The sequence below is a fragment of the Bos indicus x Bos taurus genome, chromosome 14, assembly GCF_003369695.1.
Source record: "Bos indicus x Bos taurus breed Angus x Brahman F1 hybrid chromosome 14, Bos_hybrid_MaternalHap_v2.0, whole genome shotgun sequence".
Lineage (NCBI taxonomy): Eukaryota > Metazoa > Chordata > Mammalia > Artiodactyla > Bovidae > Bos > Bos indicus x Bos taurus.
The window spans coordinates 65,446,938-65,469,211 of NC_040089.1; the positions used below are offsets into that span (position 1 = coordinate 65,446,938).

General features: G+C 36.9%; 1 protein-coding gene across 12 annotated transcripts in view; it reads right to left on the minus strand.

Annotated features, from left to right (window-relative positions):
* Positions 1 to 22,274, minus strand: part of VPS13B (vacuolar protein sorting 13 homolog B) — an 806,600-nt gene that overhangs the window by 695,733 nt on the left and 88,593 nt on the right. For all 12 annotated transcript variants that reach the window (XR_003514498.1, XM_027561445.1, XM_027561448.1 and 9 more), the window contains 7 exons: positions 21,304 to 21,399; positions 20,708 to 20,830; positions 20,104 to 20,241; positions 19,131 to 19,218; positions 9,799 to 9,990; positions 3,873 to 4,042; positions 551 to 745 (listed from right to left, as the gene is read on the minus strand). Coding sequence is in view for 11 of the 12 variants with exons in the window: in XM_027561445.1 (XP_027417246.1) it covers positions 551 to 745; positions 3,873 to 4,042; positions 9,799 to 9,990; positions 19,131 to 19,218; positions 20,104 to 20,241; positions 20,708 to 20,830; positions 21,304 to 21,399 (1,002 nt within the window). In the remaining variant the exon portion in view is untranslated. The remainder of the gene's footprint in view (positions 1 to 550; positions 746 to 3,872; positions 4,043 to 9,798; positions 9,991 to 19,130; positions 19,219 to 20,103; positions 20,242 to 20,707; positions 20,831 to 21,303; positions 21,400 to 22,274) is intronic.

The window sequence follows — 22,274 nt, forward strand, 5'->3', positions numbered from 1 at the left end:
GTATTCTGGCTTGGAGAATTCCATGGACTGTACAGTCCATGGGGTCACAAAGAGTCAGACACGACTGATCAACTTTCACAACTTGATTTAAAGTAATAAACTTTTCCTTTGCATTAAGAAACTAAGATGGATTCAATAACAGGAAAATGACTAAAAACAAACATGTTATCCCCACTGTGCAAAACACTGTCTCACATAAATATTCCCCTGAAAGAAATTATCAATTTTTTAAAACATCCTTAGTTTTAAAATTTCTCATTGCTTATAATCAATGATACATAAAATCTTCAAAAGTTTTAATTACCATTATCTTATAAATCCCAAGCTATTAACACCAAATAATCGAAGAAATCTTTAATACAGAGACATCTTTATTTTTATGTTAATTATACTAAATAATGATTATATAGGTATATCTTATTTAAATCTCATCTAATGGGGTACTAATTATGTAAAATTACAACTCAAAAAAAAGTTTTTTTTAAAAGATGTATTTGATTCTCCAAAAGCCAACCACATACTAATACACAAGAAAATTCACTTTTCATACCTTAAGGTAGCAATGTGCATAGCAATAATGAAGCAGATTATCAGAAGGCTGAGTAAGGCTGCTGACCACATGCACCAACTGTTCAGCATACATCGGCACAGAATGTTCCAGATTAATTTTATCCACCAATATCTGAACAGAAGGCAAAGGCCGGAGAGACTGGAAGTTTGTAGTATTCATGAAGTTACTTGAGTTCTGGAAAATAATAATGATCATTTAATATTTCCAGAGAAATAACTGGTATGCCATGTCCTCTAGAGACACTTCAGAGTGACAAATAATGCAGTGACATCAAATTATCCTAGAAATGATGTCTTCCTATGGGACTCTCTTACCATAACCAAACAGAAACACCTTCTATTTTTAAGTACTCAAGTTGTGCCAATATTTAAGAAAAATAAAAAAGATTTAAAAGAAGGCCTATTTACTACAAAATTATCAATACCCTTTTAGCTAGAGCTTTTTATTTTTTCAGTCAATTAGAATATTCAAACTACATGCCTCAGTACATTAAAAGTATTTTCTTAACTTGATAATTTGCCCCCAAATCCCAGATATTGCAGAGTTTTTTCCTTCTTTCTTTTATTCACATTTAGATGACTAAAGGACTAAGTGGACTACTCTAGACAATCTGAAAGACACTGACAATAAGCAAAGTTTGTAGGACAGAAAAATTTCTGATCCGTATTATATCTACTAATAGCAAACACGCTAAAGGCTCATAAAGTCCTAAGAATCTCAAGGTAGGCTTGGAATTTTTAGTGTTAACAGAATTTTTCTAAGCTTCGGAGTAAATGCAGATAAATTTCCACACATCCAGGGTATGAAATTCATTAGCAAGCCATCAACTATGGTCCTTGAACTTATTTCCATACCTGTAACTCTCAATGAGGAACAGTATGACCTCCAGCCAAAGGTATGTGAAAATATATGGGAAGAGCAATTTAATCGTTTTGTCCGTCTTTCATCATAAGAATAGGGGAACCATAATGGCATTTAGCAGGCACTGGCTAAAGATGGTAAGTGCTACATGACACTTCTCTAGCCCAAAAGGTCAACAGTGCCATTATTGAGGAACACTGTGCCTAAAACTAAGCTGGACATATAATTCTTCTTTTCTGACTCACAAATAATTTGTAAACCTTCATTTATTGAGCAATTACTATATTAAAGGACTTTATTTTGGATTATTAAAATATAGGATCCCCTGGTGGCTCAGACAGTAAGGAGTCTGCCTGCAGTGTGGGAGACCCGGGTTTGATCCCTGGGTCGGGAAGATCCCTTGGAGAAGGAAATGGCAGCCCACTCCGCTATTCTTGCCTGGAGAATCCCATGGATGGAGGAGCCTGGCAGGCTACAGTCCATGGGGTCACAAAGAGGCGGACACAAGTGAGCCACTTCACTTCACTGAGATATAATATACAGTAAGCATCCAAATCTTAAACATACAGCTCAACAAATTTCCATGTATGTAATCACCACACATTTCAAGCACACTAGTAGGGCCCCACCAGGGGCAGCCAATGTTCTCACCTTAATCATCACAGATTAGTTCTGTCTGTCCATCAAGTTCACTTGAACAAAATCACACATAAGTATATACTTATGTCTGCTTCTTTCATTCAACATATCATCTGTTAATTATCTACTGTTCACTCTTTGAGTCAACACTTATCATATGGAATGACTATTTTTATTTCTACTCATAACTCTTATCTTAAGCTCTACATTTTCTGATTCTAAAATAGCCATTCTATCCTTCTTCTGATTGGCAATTAAATTGTGTATCTTTTTTATCCTCTTTTTTCTAGCTTGTGTTTTCAGTTCCAGAATTTCACTTTGTTCTTTTTTTAATGCAGTGAAATCTTATGAACTCTTCTTTTTTGTTTCTTTCTTCAACTTATTAATCATAGTTACTTTAAAATCCAAGTCTATACTATCATATTTTAATTTTTCTCCACTAAAATTTTCCCAGATGATCTCTTTACCCAGCAACACGATGAATAAATTACCAGTGGCTGACAGAGAGCAAATACACAAAATGAAATTAATGCATCTTAATTCTTTGCCATACCTCCACAAGCTCTTCTGATTTAAAGTTAGGACAATTTTTATTTCTGCCATCATTATGTCACCATGAAAAGAAATATATCCCCCAAAGTAATAAATTAAAAATAACAGATAATACTTTATATGTATATAGCAGACTCAGAAAGCAATACATTGGTTATGGACCTAAAATATTAAGCATCTAATAAGTAAGTGTTAACAAACACAGTAATAATCACTGGGTTCCTAATATGTGCAAAATGGTTTAGACACATTATCTCATTTAATATTCTAAATCATTCTAGGAGCTAGGTGTTTTGGGGGAACTGTTAAGCAGCACCCTGGCAATCTTAAAATCCAAGTAGACCACAAAGTAAGGCTTAACCACAAGAGACCTAATGGCAGAGCATCCTGTGATATTATCAAAAACAGGGGAAAATAGAACTGCTAAAAGATCATTTCTCACTCAATTTCTCATCTTGACAAATGCTGCTATGGGAAAGTTTCTCATTAGCATCCCTCCTTCAGGGGGCTCTCCATCTACTCTTTCAGAGTACACTGTAAGGCTATATAACTGCTTGGCTGCAGTTTGGAACAGAATCCCTGTCAACAAGGTACCCTACCATGTGTGCTGAAGGTCAGGTGGGCCCTAGATTCAGGGTTGTCCTGAAAGGGACAAGATGAGCTGACACGATTACTGACTTGCTTTTGCTGTCTATGTAAGTAATTAACTATCTGAATCTATCTGAGACTTTTTGCTTCTTTAGTGGAAGACTATCAGCCTAAATGAAAACTTATAATTTTCTTTTGTTTCTCAGAAAAGGAAAACAAGGCTTAGAGATTAGATATAAAGCAAAGTGCTCGAAGGAGTCATAGCTTATACATGATCTGATATCTATGCCCATGTGCTTCAACATTTCTTCATAGAGCTTTGGCCTGAGGTTAACCTATCTAATTATTTATATGTGTTGTTTTTCAGTCACTAAGTCATGTCCAACTCTTTGTGACCTCATGGAATGCAGCACACCAGGCTTCCCTGTCCTTTCCCATCCTCCTATCTCCTGGAGTTTGCTCAAATTCATGTCCATTGAGTCACCAATGCTATCTAACCATCTCATCTTATTTCCTAAGAATTAACAATCATAGTTACACCGCTTAACATCATCATGGATAACTATATAAAAGATACTCTTTTACACAGCTTACTCTTACAATATCACAGGACCAACAATATGCATATATGAGAAAACAAGTCGTGAATGACAAAGTATACCTTTTCCCCCATAATAACAGGTAGCAAATGATCCAGCAAATTGAATTCAGCCATGAAAATTGTGAAGGTGCATTTGAGGAGAGTAACACTTGTATGTCGAGTAGGAATATATTCCTCCAAAGATGCCACTTCCTCAGGATTCAGCATTGTTTCTCTTTCATCCTTAATATCTAAAATGAAATAATAAAAATTCAATGAAAAATTATTTTTAAATAATTTCCTTAGTTAACTAACAAATTAGTTCTCCAAATTTGAAGGTCAATCTTTTTCAACAATGAAGCAGCTATAAAATAGTGCTTCCTTTAACGAGAATAAATTACTTTGCTCTAGAAAATGTAAGTCTTTGCTATATAAGAATGTATGTTTTCTATTTTTAAATATATATTAAATATGTTAAAAAATTCTTAATCTGTCATTAAAAGAACCATAGCTTCCTTTCATAAAAATACCATTGAGATAATATCAATGCAAGCCATAGACTACAAGAAAATACTTGTCACAGACAGATAGACAGACAAACACAGGTGTCTGTACAAAGGATTTGTGCCTGCAACCTACTAAAAAATTTACAACCACCTAAAAATCAAAAGTAAATGAATAATTCAATGGAAAAATGGGCAAAAAAGCCTTGAATAAACAAAAGATAACATATCCAAATGGCCAAAAATTACATCAAAAGCTAGTTAACATCATTAAGATACCAGATAACCGCAAATAATGTAACAATGTGGTAGCCCTACACATCCACTGAAAAAGCAAAAACGAAAAAGTCTAAGAATACAAAAGTTGGTAAATATGCACCAGCAAAGTTTTTCTATAAAGAGCCACAAAGAAAATACTGTAGGTTTTGTGTGTTAGTTTAGTTAGTCACAATTATTCTATTCTGCCACTGCAGTATACAAAAGCAGCCACAGACAAAACATAACTGAATGAGTATGACTATGTTCCAATAAAATTTTATCTATAAAAAATGAAAATTAGATTTCATATAGTTTTCATGTATCACAAAATATCAACCTTATTTGTATTTTTTCCAATATTTGAAATGCAAAACCCATTATCAACTCATGAGCTGTACAAAAAGAGGCAGTAAGTCATAACTGACCAAAACCCTGATCAAGGGCAACTAAAGGTCTCCTGCACTTCTGACTGACATACACTTGGGAAAATAGTTTGGAAATACATACTAAAGGTAACATATATAATCACTTCACCTAAGTGATTCTACTCTTAAATTCCCAACAGAAATGAATACATATGTTTATCAAAAGGGATGTGCTAGAATTTTGGTAGCATCACTACCATAATAACCAAAAACTACAAACTAACCGAAGACTCATCATCAGTAAAATGGATAAGCAAGCTTTGGTATATTCAAAAAAGGGGATACTAAAAGGAAAAGAGAATGAATACCACAAACATAATGTAAACTAAAGTCACGGACAAATGAGTATACACTGTGTGCTTACGTAGTCATGAGTTCTAAAACATGCCAAAAGATACATACACTCCAGTGGTTAAGAATCTGCCTGCCAATGCAGGGAGCATGGGTTGAATCTCTGGTCCAGGAAAATCCCACACGACACAGAGCAACTAAGCCAGTGTGCCACAACTACTAAAGCCTGGATGTCTAGAGCCTGTGCTCCACAACCAGAGAGGCCACTGCAGTCAGATGCCTGCACACCATGATGAAGGATAGTCCTGCTCGCCGCAAGCAGAGAAAGCCAACATGCAGCAATACAGACAGACCCAGTACAGTCAAAAATAAATAAAATTAAAAAAAAAATTTTTTTAATAAAATATGGCACAATAAATCTAGGTTAAGTATGGAGAGTGTTTACCCTTGGGGGTCAGAGTAATAATCAAAAGAGGGCAAGGAGTATCCTGCAGTGCCGGTAAGGTTCCATATCCTGAACGGTTAATCATATAGATGTGGCTAAGTTTACAACATTCACAAAATTTTACCCTTAGATTTTGTGTGCTTTCCAGTACATATATTACATTTCAATGAAATAAGTAATAAAAAAAAAAAGGAGTGGAAGAGAACTGCTGATTACTCAGAGTGAGAACTGCATGCATAAAGTCAGTTAGCAGCAGTTTCTTTACATAGGGCCTATTTCTGAAATGATAAACTGCTTCAAATAATTCATTTTACATAAACACATATATGCATGTGTGTATGTATGTGTGTGTGTATATAGCATAATCCAACTGTCAAAGAGATTGCAAATGGCTTTTTTTTTTTTTTTTTACAAAAAAAATCTGAATTTTTAGTCAAGTGTATGGACTCCTTCTAGAGAACATATTTTCCAGCCTCCCTGGCTGCTGTGTACAAGGACACACTACTAAGTTTGGGTCAATGAGATGATTGAGCCATGTCATTAAATGAAACTACATACCTAATATTTTCTCTTACCCCACGTGATACTGATTAAAATTAGACACTGTAAGGTTGAGTCAATACTGAGCATGCAGGAGAGGTGTACCTCAGATGGCAGGAAAACAAGATATAAGGAATTCTGGGTGTAAGACAACGTCATGAAACAGTCACCCTAATCTCCTGGATTACCTACCAGTGTTGGCTATAACATGATAAAAATTAGTTATATACTCTTTTTTGTGTGAACATTAGTTTTCATTTCTCTATGTTAAATGCTCAGGAATGCAGTTGCTGGCTATATGGCAGCTGCATGTTAAGTTTTTTAAAAATCTGTCAAACTGTTCTTAGGAGTGGCTATACCATTTTATTCTTAGCAGCAATGAATCAGTAATCTAGCCTTCTTCACATCCTCCACAGCATTTGATGTTGACACCATTTTCTGTATATACTATCCTCAGTTCAGTTCAGTCCTTCAGTAGTGTCCAACTCTGAGAACCCATGGACTGCAGCATGCCAAGCTTCCCTGTCCATAATCAGCTTCCGAAGCTTGCTCAAACTCATGTCCATCGAGGCAGTGATGCCATCCAACCATCTCATCCTCTGTCATCCCCTTCTCCACCTGCCTTCAATCTTTCCCAGTATTAGGGTCTTTTCTAATAAGTCAGCTCTTCACATCAGGTGGCCAAAGTATTGGAGCTTCAGCATCAGTCCTTCCAATGAATATTCAGGGTTGATTTCCTTTAGGATGGACTGGTTTGATCTCTTTGCAGTCCAAGGGACTCTCAAGAGTCATCTAAAGCACCACAGTTCAAAAGCATCAATACTTTGGCATTCAGCCTTCTTTATGGTCCAATTCTCATATTCATACATGACTAGTGGAAAAACCATAGCTCTGACTACAGGGAACACTGTCAGCAAAGTAATGTCTCTGCTTTTTAATATGGTGTCTAGTTTAGTCATAGCTTTTCTTCAAAAGAGAAAGTGTCTTTTAATTTCACGGCTGCAGTCACCATCTGCATTTGAATGGGGGCCCAAGAAAATAAAGGCTGTCATTCTTTCCATGGTTTCCCCACAAACTTGCCATGAAGTGATGGGACCGGATGCCATGATCTTGGTTTTTTGAATGTTGACTTTTAACCCAGCTTTTTCACTCTCCGCTTTCACTTTCATCAAGAGGTCTTTAGCTCCTCTTCACGTTCTGCCCTAAGGATGCTGTCATCTGCATATCTGAGGTTATTGATATTTCTCCCAGCAATCTTGATTCCATCTTGTGCTTCATCCAGCCTGAATTTCACATGATGTACTTTGCAAAGAACTTAAACAAACAGGGTGAAAATACACAGCCTAGACATTTTCATTTCCAATTTGGAATCAGTCCGTTGTTCCATGTCTCATTCTAACTGTTGCTTCTTGACCTGCATACAGATTTCTTCAGTTCAGTTGCTCAATCGTGTCCGACTCCTAGCGACCCCATGAATCGCAGCACGCCAGGCCTCTCTGAGTTCACCAACTCCCGGAGTTCACCCAAACTCATGTGCATCGAGTTGGCGATTTCTTATGGGGCAAGTAAGGTGGTCTGGTATACCCATCTCTTGAAAAATTTTCCACAGTTTGTTGTGATCCAAATAGTCAAAGGCTTCAGTGTAGTCAATGAAGCAGATGCTTTCCTGGAATTCTCTTTTCTATGATCCAATGGATGTTGGCAATTTGATCTTTGGTTCCTCTGCCTTTACTAATTCCAGCTTGAACCTCTGGAAGTTCTCTGTGCATGTACTGTTGAAGCCCAGTCTGGAGAATTTTGAGCATTGAGTGTGAGATGAGTGCAACTGTGCAGTAGTTTGAACATTCTTTGGCACTGACTTTCTCTGGGATTGAAATGAAAATTGACCTTTTACAGTCCTGTGGCCACTGCTGAGTTTTCCAAACCTGCTGGCATATGGAGTGCAGCACGTTAACAGCATATTTTATTATTTTAAATAGCTCAGCTGGAACTCTATCACCTCCACTAGCTTTGTACATAGTGATGGTTCCTAAGGCCCGCTTGACTTCATACTGAAAGCTATCTGGCTCAAGGTGAGTGATCACATCGTGAGGGTTACGTGGGTTATTAAGATCTTTTTTTGTATAGTTCTTCTGTGTATTCCTGACACCTTTTCTTAATATCTCCTGCTTCTGTTAGGCCCATCCTGTTTCTGTCCTTTATTGTGCACATCTCTACATGAAATGTTCCCTTGGTATCTCTAATTTTCTTGAAGAGATTTCTACCCTTTCCCATTTTATTGTTTTCCTCTGTTTCTTTGCACTGATCACTTAGAAAGGTTTTCTTATCACTCCTTGCCATTCTTTGGAACTCTGCATTCAGATGGTTATATCTTTCCTTTTCTCCTTTGCCTTTCACTTTTCTACTTTTCTCCACTATCTGTAAGGCCTCCTCAGACAACCATTTTGCCTTTTTGCATTTATTTTTCTTGGGGATGGTTCTGATCATCACCTCCTATACAATGTTATGAACCTCAATTCACAGTTCTTCAGGCACTCTATCAGATCCAATCCCTTTAATCTCCTTGTCACTTCATACTGTACAATCTACTGTACAAATTATAGTACAATTACAATTTGATTTAGGTCATACTTGAATGGTCGAGTGGTTTTCCCTACTTTCTTCAATTTAAGTCTAAATTTGGCAATAAGGAGCTCATGCTCTGAGCCACAATCAGCTCCTGGTCTTGCATTTGCTTATTGTATACAGCTTCTCCATCTTCCACTGCAAAGAATATAATCAATCTGATTTCGGTATTGACCATCTGGTGATATCCATGTGGAGAGTCATCTCTTGTGTTGTTGGAAGAGAGTGTTTCCTATGATTAGTTCATTCTCTTGGCAAAACTCTGTTAGTCTTTGCCCTGCTTCATTTTGCACTTCAAGACCAAACGTGCCTTTACTCCAGGTAATTCCTGACTTCCTACTTTTGCATTCCAGTTTCCTATGATGAAAAGGACATCTTTTTTGGTGTTCGTTCTAAAAGGTCTTATAGGTCTTTAAAGAACCGTTCAACTTCAGCTTCTTCAGGATTAGTGGTTGGGGCAAAGACTTCGATTACTATGATACTGAATGGTATACTGTCCTATCACTCATCAGTATGACTGACATGGAGCACACACTCAAACGAGCTGCAAAAAAAGAATTCATGAACATACCAAGCATTTATGGCACTGTGTTACGTGATTTTACAGGCACTAATCTTTGGCTGAAGGTTTTATTAGCTCTTACTTTAAATATATCATCTGTATTTGCGTGTGTGTGTTAGTCGCTCAGTCATGTCTTTGCGACCCCATGGACTGTAGCCCGCCAGTTTCCTCTGTCCATGGGATTTCCCAGGCAGGAATACTGGAGTGGGTTGCCATTTCCTTCTCCAGGGGATCTTCCAGACCAAGGGATCAAACCCAGGTCTCCTACAATGCAGGTGAAATGCTTTACCATCTGAGCTACTAGGGAAGCGTCATTCAAATCAACTTGCAAGAGATTCAAAATTAAGCCAAAACAAACCTGGTTTTAGTCTACTATATGGTTCATATTCATGTTCCAAGGCACAAACAACCATTTTTAAAATTCTGTGTACTGCACTGCTATCCAAGCGAAAATCAAGAGGACCTATAACAAGGCTTTTGGTAGACTTTTCCTGAACTGTTCCCAAATCTTCACTCTTCCCTGAAGAAAAGTCTTGTTGATTTGCAGAACCTACAAGAAGCAAAAATTCATATTAATATTGTAAGCATCAATCAGATATATCAAGTGTGTATTCTAACATTACTCTTATCTTTACAGCTTAGAGCTTAATGCCTTAAGAGCAATTCTACATCAGGTGGATACACAGAACCCTGCTGATCTATTTTTCTTTATACAAATGAGATGTTATCAACAAAGAAACCAGTTACTTTAAAAACCAATTATTCCTACTATCTATTTATTCTTATAAGATCTGCCATAAAACTAAAATTCTTGAAAAATTATTCTCTAACATTTAATTGGCCTATACCCAGTAACTCTGCACACAATACTATTAGGTTGACTGGGAAGTCAGATTCTGGAAGAAGTTGCATTTTACTACCATTTTATGCTAGAAGTTTCACTGAAAAATTGATTGCTTAAAACTACATATTCAAAGGTGACTTGAGAGTTTTATAATGACCATGGAAGTAAACAACAGGTATTACCCACTTTGAACTTTTTCCAGAATAAAATCACTATGGCCATGCTCCAAGGGTGGAAGCCAACTTCCTCAATCCCTTATCTGCCCATATATCAAAGAGGAACCAAGGTTGTTTTCTAAAGAAAATCTTGGCTCAACCTATAGGTATTTCCTTTTATCCAGTATGTCTACACTTACATTAAATATTTGGTTTTAATATATAAATTCACTATTTTAAGTGATAACATACAGTAAATTTCAATTCTTGAGTCTTATGTTTATTCAAACAAAAATAGGAAAGCAAAACATTCTAGCACTTTACTACTTTTAGTTAAACACAAAAATTCTCCATCTACATACACTTAATAACTTATTCAAAAATACATTTCCTTCACCAGAAGGGAAAGAGACACGTGTACCCCAGTGTTCATCACAGCACTGTTTATAATAGCCAGGACATGGAAGCAACCTAGATGTCCATCAGCAGATGAATGGATAAGAAAGCTGTGGTACATATACACAATGGAGTATTACTCAGCCATTAAAAAGAATACATTTGAATCAGTTCTAATGAGGTGGATGAAACTGGAGCCTATTATACAGAGTGAAGTAAGCCAGAAAGAAAAACACCAATACAGTATACTAACGCATATATATGGAATTTAGAAAGATGCTAACGATAACCCTGTGTATGAGACAGCAAAAGAGACACTGATGTATAGAACAGTCTTATGGACTCTGTTGCAGAGGGAGAGGGTGGGAAGATTTGGGAGAATGGCATTGAAACGTAAAATATCATGTATGAAACGAGTTGCCAGTCCAGGTTCGATGCACGATACTGGATGCTTGGGGCTGGTGCACTGGGACGACCCAGAGGGATGGTGTGGGGAGGGAGGAGGGAGGAGGGTTCAGGATGGGGAACACATGTATACCTGTGGCGGATTCATTTTTATATTTGGCAAAACTAATACAATTTGTAAAGTTTAAAAATAAAATAAAATTTTTAAAAAAAGTACATTTCCTTCATTTCAGAAAAAAGGAGTCCAGCTCAATCTCTAGTTTCAGTACCACATACAAAAAAAAATTAAATTTATTATTCATACATTCTTAACAAGATGACTATATACAAATGGAAATGTCACAAATAAACATACAAAGTTAATCTTAAAACATATTTTATGATACACATAAATAATACTGAATCACATTACATATTAGGTGAAAATAACATTACCATTAAAAAAAAATCACTTTCCATAGATAAACCAGGTATTTCTAGACCTAAACCTGTTAGGATGAGGCAACTTGAAGATAATCAGAAGGACTATGGTTGCAAATCAAAATATTCAAAAACAAGGCAAATATCCTGCTTTTGAGTCCTGCAGGAGCTACTAGGCTTCTTTTAAAAACTGTCACTTCATAAGAAGACGGTTCTTTTAGACATCAGATTGTCTCTAAAACAACGAAGTCTAGAGGATTCTATTTTTTTTTTTTTCAGATAATGCAACATGATTATAACGCAGTTTAAATTTAGATGTCAGTCACTTATCTCAAAGGTAAAACTGTGACTGACTTTTAGCTGCATCTTTTCAGCAAGGTATTTTACTCATGCCCACCTCGATATGTTTGGTAATTCCAGCCCCCTGAATGTTTGGCTATCCTTATTAAGAGTAAAGATAATATCCAGTTAGCCTAAGGATAATGAAGGACTTGCCAGTCTGTCCATGGAGAATTTTGAGCATTACTTTGCTAACGTGTGAGATGAATCCAATTGTGAGGTAGTTTGAACATTCTTTGGCATTGCCTTTCTTTGGGATTGGAATGAAAACTGACCTTCTCCAGTGCTGTAGCCACTGCTAAAGTTTTCCAAATTGGCTGGCATATTGAGTGCAGCACTTTCACAGCATCTCTTTTACAGTTGAAATAGCTCAACTGAATTTCATCACCTCCACTAGCTTTGTATGTAGTGATGATTCCTAAGGCCCACTTGGCTTCGCATCCCAGGATGTCTGGCTCTAAGTGAATTATCACACCATCATGGTTATCTGGGTCATGAAGATCTTTTTTGCATAGTTCTTCTGTGTATTCTTGCCACCTCTTCTTAATATCTTCTGCTTCCGTTTTAGGTCCATATCATTTCTGTCCTTTATTGTGCCCATCTTTGCATGAAATGTTCCCTTGGTATCTCTAATTTTCTTGAAAAGATTTCAAGTCTTTCCCATTCTATTGTTTTCCTCTATTTCTTTGCACTGATCACTGAAGAAGGCTTTCTTATCTCTCCTTGCTCTTCTTTGGAACTCTGCATTCAGATGGGCATATCTTACCTTTTCTCCTTTGCTTTTCGCTTGTCTTCTTTTCTCAGCTATTTGTAACGCCTCCTCAGACAACAATTTTCCCTTTTTTGCATTTCTTTTTCTTAGGGATGGCCTTGATCACTGCCTCCTGTACAATGTCACAAACCTCTGTCCATAGTTCTTCAGGTACTGTTTATCAGATCTAATCCCTTGAATCTATTTCTCACTTCCACTGTATAATCATAAGGGATTTAAGTCATACCTGAATGGTCTAGTGGTCTCCTCTACTTTCTTCAATTTATGTCTGAATTTGGCAATAAGGAGTTCACGATCTGAGCCACAGTCAGCTCCCAGTCTTATTTTTGCTGACTGTATAGAGCTTCTGCATCTTTGGCTGCAAAGAATATAATCAGATTTCGGTATTGACCATCTGGTGACGTCCATGTGTAGAGTCTTCTCTTGTGTTGTTGGAAGAGGGTGTTTGCTCTGACCAGTGCGTTCTCTTAGCAAAACTCTGTTAGACTTTGCCCTGCTGCTTTCTGTACTCGAAGGCCAAATTTGCCTGTTACTCCAGGTATCTCTTGACTTCCTACTTTTGCATTCCAGTCCCCTATAATGAAAAGGACATCTTTTTTGGGTGTTAGTTCTCGAAGGTCTTATAGGTCTTCATAGAAACATTCACGTTCAGCTTCTTCAGCATTACTGGTTGGGGCACAGACCTGGATTACTGTGATATTGAATGGTTTGCCTTGGAAGTGAACAGAGATCATTCTGTCATTTTTGAGACAGCACCCAAGTACTGTATTTCAGACTCTTTTGTTGACTCAGGGTTACTCCATTTCTTCTGAAGTGAAAAGAAATTCTTACTACAGTAGCAGATATAACAGTCATCTGAGGTAATTCACCCATTCCAGCCCATTTTAGTTCACTCATTCCTAAAAATGTCGATGGTTCATTCTTGCCATCTCCTGTTTGACCACTCCCAATTTGCCTTGATTCATGGACCTAATATTCCAGGTTCCTATGCAACATTGTTCTTTACAGCATCGAACTTTACTTCCATCACCAGTCACATCCACAGCTGGGTGTTGTTGTTGCTTTGACTCCGTCTCTTCTCTGGAGTTATTTCTCCACTGATCTCCTATAGTATATTGGGCACCTACCAACCTGGAGAGTTCACTTTCAGTGTCCAATCTTTTTGTCTTTTCATACTGTTCATGAGGTTCTCAAGGCAAGAATACTAAAGTGTTTGCCATTCCCTTCTCCAGCGGACCACATTTTATCAGAACTCTCTACCAGGACCCATCCATCTTGGGTGGCCCTACACAGCATGGCTCATGGTTTCATTCAATTAGCCAAGGCTGTGGTCCATGTGATCAATTTGATTAGTTTTCTGCGATTGTGGTTTTCATTCTGTTAAGGATAAGAGGCTTATGAAAGCTTCCTGATGGAAGAGACTGACTGAGGGGAAACTGGGTCTTGTTCTGATGGGCAGGGCCATGCTGGGTAAATCTTTAATCCAATATTCTGTTGATGGGCAGGGGCTGTGCTGTCCAAACTATAGTGGAGATAATGAAGATAATGCGACCTCCTTCAAAAGGTCCCATGCGTGCACTGCCACACTCAGTGCCCCTGACCCTGCACCAGGCCATAGCCAACCCACGCCTCCGCCAGAGACCCTTAGACACTCACGGGCAAGTCTGGGTCAGTCTCTTGTGGGGTCACTACTCCTTTCTCCTGGGTCCTGGAGTGCACAAGGTTTTGTTTGTGTCCTCCAAGAGTCTGATTTCCCAGTCCTGTGTAAGTTCTGGCAGCTCTATGGTGGGGTTAATGGCAACCTCCTCCAAGAGGGCTTACGCCCTACCCAGGCCTGCTGCACCCAGGCTCCTGCCCCCGGGGCAGGCCACTGCTGACCCATACCTCCACAGGAGACAGTCAAACACTCAAAGGCAGGTCTGGCTCAGTCTCTATGGAGTCTCCTAGTGAACACAAGGTTTTGTTTGAGCCCTCTGAGAATCTCTGGTGGATATGGGGTTTGATTCTAAACACGATTTCACCTCTTCTACAATCTTGCTGAGGCTTCTCCTTTGCCCTTGGAAGTCAGGTATATTTTTCTGGTGGGATCCAACATTCTCCTCGGAGAAGCCAATGGCAATCCACTCCAGTACTCTTGTCTGGAAAATCCCATGGACGGAGGAGCCTGGTAGGCTGCAGTCCATGGGGTCTCTAGGCGTAGGACACGACTGAGCAACTTCACTTTCATGCATTGGAGAAGGAAATGGCAACCCACTCCAGTGTTCTCGCCTGGAGAATCCCAGGGACGGGGGAGCCTGGTGGGCTGCCGTATATGGGGTCGCACAGAGTCGGACATGACTGAAGCGACTTAGCAGCAGCAGCAACATTCTCCTGTCGATGGTTGGTCAGCAGCGAGTTGCAATTTTAGAGTTCGTGCAGGAGAAGATGAGTACACGTTCTTCTATTCCATCCTCTCATCTCAGATGTGAAAGTCACTTAGTCGTGTCTGACTCTGAGACCCCGTGGACTATACAGTCCATGGAATTCTCCAGGCCAGAATGCTGGAGTGGGTAGCCGTTCCCTTCTCCAGGGGATCTTCCCAACCCAAGGATTGAACCCGGGTCTCCTACATTGAAGACAGATTCTTTACCATCTGAGCCACAAGGGAAGCCAAATTTGAACTACAGAAACAAATAAATGTCAAGTCACAACAAACCAAGAATTTTAGGTAAAATATTTATTTGAAGAATTCAAAATTAATCTCTTGAGAATTCAAAATATTTTCCTTAGGTTTATAAATACTAAAAATTCCACAAATTTCCTGTTTCAAGTAATCCAAGAAAGAAGAAAATCTGAACAGAGCAGGAACAAATGCAAGCTGTAGAGCTAAACTGCTGCTGCTGCTGCTGCAGCTAAGTCGCTTCAGTTGTGTCCGACTTTGTGCGACCCCATAGACGGCAGCCCACCAGGCTCCCCTGTCCCTGGGATTCTCCAGGCAAGAACACTAGAGTGGGTTGCCATTTCTTTCTGGGTTTAAATCCCACATATATGCTGTGTGATCTTGGCCAAGTTATGAAATCTGTATAGGACTGGCTTTTTTCTTATCTGGAAAATGGGAATATTGTTATCTACCTTACAGGGTTATTACAAAGATTAAATAAGCTAATATACGTAAAACATCTAGAAGAGTGCTTTCCATTTAAAATCATTCAACAAATACTAGCTATTATTATCACCATCACCATATTATAAATGAATATAGATTCACAATGAGAAAAAAAACATGAAAGCAGCTACCAAAAAGCAGGCAACGAATAAATGAACAGATTGTTGGGTGAATGAAAGAACATATCTTTAATGTACATGTGACACTCACAAGTTAAATTAACAGTGGATTTTTATTATTTTTTCTCAAAAAAATTATCTGCTCACACACCTGAGAAAGTATCTGTGTAAGCAGTAAACCAAAACGATGACCACAAATCTCAGAACAGCAGTTTCCCACAGTGAGGGAAGGAGAAGACTTGATGGAAGAGGAACACACAGGGTGCTCGCAGTGTTGACATCTCCTGTTACTCAACGCATGTGGGAAACACACAGGTGCTTATACGTCTTTGCTGTTCTATTCTGTACACAAACGTACAGAACCTTTCTGTGTGTATGTTATGATCTAACATTTTGTTTAAAAAGTTAAAAGATTATACAACAATGCATATTATTCACAGGAATGAAGTAAATGAAAAATTCAAAAGTTAACAAACGACCAGCATGTCAGTCAGAAAATAAATATGCATCCTAAGTAAATATAAAATCATGTGTCCATCTTTTAAAAACTTTAGAAACAAATACATACAAATAACAAAATTTTCAGTGTGAGGTTTCCTTTACTTGAAAGGCAGACTACTTCAAACTTCGCCTGCTCAGAAAATACCAAAGACACAGCACCTGCTGAAGACACCACACTAAACAAGAAGAAACCTACCAGCTTACTTTTGGCAACTACAATACAATTAAAATTTGCCAAGCTCTTAGAACAGAGACTTTGGAATTGCACTTTTATATACAATTATCCCTTGCTTTTCAAAAGTTAGCTTTAGGCCATTTTTCTTTTACAGAAGTTCTACATTAATACCTGTTCCCCTAATCAAAAGAAATCTGAAGAGAATTTTTGCTTTTACATAAAAAGGTGAAAACAGCATTCACCATTTGTCTCTCAGCAAAGCATTTCACAGGCAGCCCCAGCATGGAGAGGGGGCTCCAGCAAGCTCCTTCCCCAGGAACTACATACAGAATCTCAGTATCAAGCTGCCATAGCTGTGAACTGTGTCTGTTGAGTATCTGAGCTTTATCTCCGTTTATTTCGTGCATCCATTAACAAGGTCTGCACTAAGGTAACTGCTTCTTCATTTTATACCATTTTGGATTACCAGCAGTTTCCTACCAATGCTGTAATGGGAGAACCTGAAACATCTCTACCAATGTCCATGGGTACCTCAAAACACATCCTTTCCTCCAAAAATCTTCCTTTTTTGTCTCTGTCTTCTGTAATGATTATCACTGTCTACCAAGTAACTCAAGACCAAAACTGGGTCGACTATTTGAATTTTATTTTTAAATAAAGCAATGCGAAGGCAGTGAGGATTTTAAGCACAGAATTAAACCAGTCTGATTGCAGTATGGATCATAGGAGGGCAAGAGTGGAAAGAGAAAGCCAGTGAAAAAGCTACTAGAATCTAGAGATGATAAAAGAATGGATGAGAGCATTAATGGTAGAACTTAAGAAAAGATAGATTCAAGAGAGAGTCTATAGAGAAGATGTGATGAAATGTTCTGAATGTTCTGGATGTTCTAGATGTTACGAGAGAGAGTGTGATGTGTGATGTGGATGATTCTCAGATTTCTGGCTTGCACAGCTAAAAGAGAGCAAGTAAAAATATTCCAATAAGAAAACCATGAAAATGGGTTTCCCAGGTGGTGCACTGGTAAAGAATCTGCCTGCCAATGCAGGGGACACAAGAGATGTGGATTCAATCCCTGGGTCGGGATGGTCTCCTGGAGTAGGAAATGGCAACCCACTCCAGTATTCTTGACTGGAAAGTTCCATGGACAGAGCCTGGAGGGCTACAATCCATAGGGTCACAAAGAGTCAGGCACGACTGAGCATACAAGAGCAACAGAATCATGAAAATAGGGGAAAAGTAGTAGGTGGGTATGTGTGTGTATGTTAGTCACTCAATCATGTCCACCTTGTGATCCCATTGACTGTGGCCATGAGAGTATCAAGGATTCAATTTTGACATTCAATTCTGAGATATTTATGAGACACAGAAGTGAAAGTGTCAATTGTGCATGGCATATATTTAATTCTACATTTTAAAGAGTAAGTATGGACCAAAAATACAAATATGGGCTTCAACAACATATAGAAGGTACCCAAATCCATGAAAAAGAAAAGATTACTTCAGGAAGAGTTTAGGGAAAGAAGTGAATCCAAGATTTGACCAATGAGAACACCAACATTTAGAAATCCATTTTGAAAAGAGGAAGCAGAAAATTACTGCTCTTGCCTTCTGTTTCCATCTAACAAAACTTAACAATCCTTCAAGATCAACTCCTCTGTGAAGTCTTCAACACCACAAAGTAATCCCTTTCTCACTCGGACCTCTTTTAGCTGTCTGTTTATATTACTATCTCTAACATGCTATATTCAAATCATTTATTTAAGTGCATAAATACTATTTATTGCTTTCTTGAGAAATGCCTTGTTCTTCTTTGCATTCATAATATCTAATTTATTATCTAACACAAAGAGATCATGTATTAAAATATGAAAAATTAACAAAACATGGTGACCCTATTTCGACTAAGTTTTCAATATGAAAAAGAGTCAGAATAATAAGCACAACATAGTATAGTTAAATTTCTGAAATCATTTGATTGTTAATATAATGAATGAAACATAATAAGACTGTGTCCTTAATTTCCAGATAAATATATTTCTACTTTTGCTTCAAACAACAAGCTCCTTTTTTAATAAAAAGATCTATATAACCTCCAAAATGTATTTAAATACAGAAAAGGTAATGTTCATGCTCTTTGACAACATGAAATTTGATGTATCAGAATTTTTAATATGTGGTACATATTAAAAACTAATTCTAGTTAATAATACAAAATATAGTATTTTCAATCAGCACAAAGAAAGGACTAAAAATGTTAAGAATCTAAGAAAATTCTAACATGACATTAAACTATTCCCCAAAGTAACAAAAGATAACTCTGATGTTACAGAGTGCAATTAGTCTAGGACCAATTGATGCTAAAGAAGTCCTATTTTTGTTGTTCAAGCAAAAGCAAACATACAAGAAAGAAACCAGTACCTTTGCCAGTGGTGTTCTCCATTGTATACAGGTAATCCATGTAAAATGCCCCGAACCTTTGCATTCCAGCTATCTCAGTGTATGTCTCCTGCCAACAAAGCAAAGCGAACAGAACACACATTGTATAGCACAGACTACTGGGTTAAAAACCTGACAGGTCAAGAATCAGACATACATCCTTATGGAGAATATGTACCAACTCAAAAGATCACCAAAACAGAAAGAAGAACAGAGGTTACCCAAAGAATTTACTTCTAAAAAAGGCAGTATTTACCTCTCCTGTAGACCACACAAAAGGACATCTATAATACTACTAGATAATTTCACCACTTAGTCAAAAATGTCTGGTTAATGAATACCTACCATGGAGTAGGGCAGTGTGGTCTTAACCTTTATCACCATCACAAAACTGTCTAATATATACTCTCAAATAGAGTCAATCATTAATATTTCAGCACACTTATATGAAACAGTTCAAACACTAAAAAATACTAAAATATCTTTAAATGTATGTTGATTATGCAGGTCAAAATTAAATTCTTTACTTTCAACTATAAAATTAAGTCTAGAAGCAGTGTAAATCACTAAGTCTATTACACTAATTTTTGGTACATTTTTTAAATTTTAAATTTATTCCATAAAAAGTACATTAATATAATCTTATATGAAAAATTCAAATAAGACTAAGACAAACAGTAAAATGTGAAATTATTCACATCTTTTCATTAATTCCATACTTCAAAAGTAACTGAAATGAAAAGAAATAATTCTACATCTTTCTGCCATGACTATTTTAACAGTACGGAATGGATAAATAAACTAATAGATACAGAAGCTGTATAAATATATTCTAGATGTTTGAATGAACAATTAGCATTCAGAATAGAATAGATTACTGGGAAAGAAACATGGCAAGCACAAGTATTCCACCCCAGCACAACCTAGAATTCAGCTCAAAAATACATGCTCTGACCTTATGAGTAGCTGCATCCAAGATAAATTCTGCACGAGTACCATTATTTTCTGGGCTTCGGTAATCAAACAATGAATTTGTGAGGTATGTCAAACCTTTTATACTCAAATTTTCACCACAAAGGAAGAAACAGGCTTCCTGGAAATAAATGCAAAATTTTTGAACAGGAGGAAAACTGTTAGAGAAAATAAAACGTTGGTTTTGTAACACCAATTCAGTAGTCAACAGAAATTATTACAACTTGAAGTCCTATAAAAAGACAAGGAATGCTGTCTTCATTTTCACTGCCTATTTTGGCAAAGAACATTTTAACAAACCAAAGAGGAACTCCAAGTAGCTGCCATAAACAAGAAAGAAGAAACATTTATGAATTGGAAAGAATTTGGAACTACTGTCCAGGTGTTAAGTACTACCAACTTTCTCAATTCCCCTGAGCTCTATAATTTCTTACAGGGGAAAACAGTAAAGTTCCTCTCTGAAGCCAAAGATATATGCAGTCTCACAGATTTTTTTGGTATAGTTAAACACTTCAATAAGCACCTCATTATCCCTGCATTCTATCCAAAAAAAAAAAAAATGGAGAAACAGGGAGATTTTGACTTACGGTTTCACGTCTATTGATATTCTCTTCAAAATCTTTAACGCCCATAATTCCTTTAAGGCATATGGCTCTGCAACCTACAAAACCAATCTGGCAATCAAAGAAAGGCTCTCCCATCATAAGGGCCTATAGAAGGAAAAGAAGGATTATGAATTTGGATTTCAACAAAAATGTTACAGGCTTTCCTTGTAGAATTTCTAAATCAGCTGAGACATCTTTAGGATTATGACCTTTCCAAATTTATTCTCCTCAGATTACAAACCCTATTAAAAAAGAAGCATCTAATTTGTCTCTGTATCCTGAAACCTTTGTATCCTCAATGACTGGCACTGGAAGAACATTACATACAAGTCAAACGAAAGAACGAAAGAATAAGCTAATGTTGCATATTCCAGTAAAATCTTCAGTAAAGAATATTTTTTTCAGTCAATACTACTGAACCCCAAAATAGAAATACAAAGCTATAATTTTAAATATATAATGTTAAAAAAATAAATAAATATATAATTTATGACTTAAAAAACCCTGTATTTATTAAATATTAACCTTAAAGACCATTCCAAAGATTTCTGAAAGTACATTCAATGTTGATGGATTACCTCAACTGTAGTTCCTTCTTGTTCCCAACACAATACTTCTTTAGATTTTACTTTTTGAGGGCTGTAGTAACTACTCTCGGCTTGCATTTCAGTAAGCTATGAAACAATATAAGAATATTAAGTAAGTCAAATTAGTATTAAATGGCAATAAACTGTCATTATTATGATGAATTGATGGAAACAAGGCCAATTTTAAGATTCGGGAAATTTAATTATTAAGCAGGAAAACAGGTGCAACAAAAACAGCTGTAACAGATTATCCATGGTATAAAGAAAGGTTGAAATGCTAGTCTAGTAAGATCATACAGAGAATATAAATACTTTACTTTTATTTAACTCCTTTTTGTTAATAATATTGCTTAAAAAGGCAAAAGCTATGTAGCTATAATAGTTCCATACTCATAAAATGGTTCATATATTCTGCGAAAAATTTATGTGTATTTTAAACTCATTCTATCTTTACTAATTTATTGAATCAGCTTTAGTTCAATCATTTCTAAGATTTCTACCAATCTGCACTTTTAAAGAAAGCTGTGAAGAAACACAGATTCAACAAAACTTTTTTAGTTCTAAGAGAGAAACAGATCCAAGCGCTTTACTTTCAAAGTATGTAATCTCATGGTATGTGCCACAGACTCATTCAAGCATGCAAATACTTACTGAGCGTCTGCTCCATAACAAGGATTAACCTAGATGCTAACAAAACTATATATATATATATATATATGTATATATATATATATATGTATGTATATGCACGCTCACTTAGCTGAAACTCACGGCATATTATTTCTACATACTCAAAAATTACATAATTGAAATTATTATTAAAAGAAACTTTCTAAATGCCATGTGGTACCCTGCTTTGGATCATGTTACAAAAAAAGTCATGAAATTAAAGTCTGTAACTTAAGGGTAATGCACCAACACAGGCTTCCTAGTTTTGACAAATGTACTGTGATAGTGTCAGA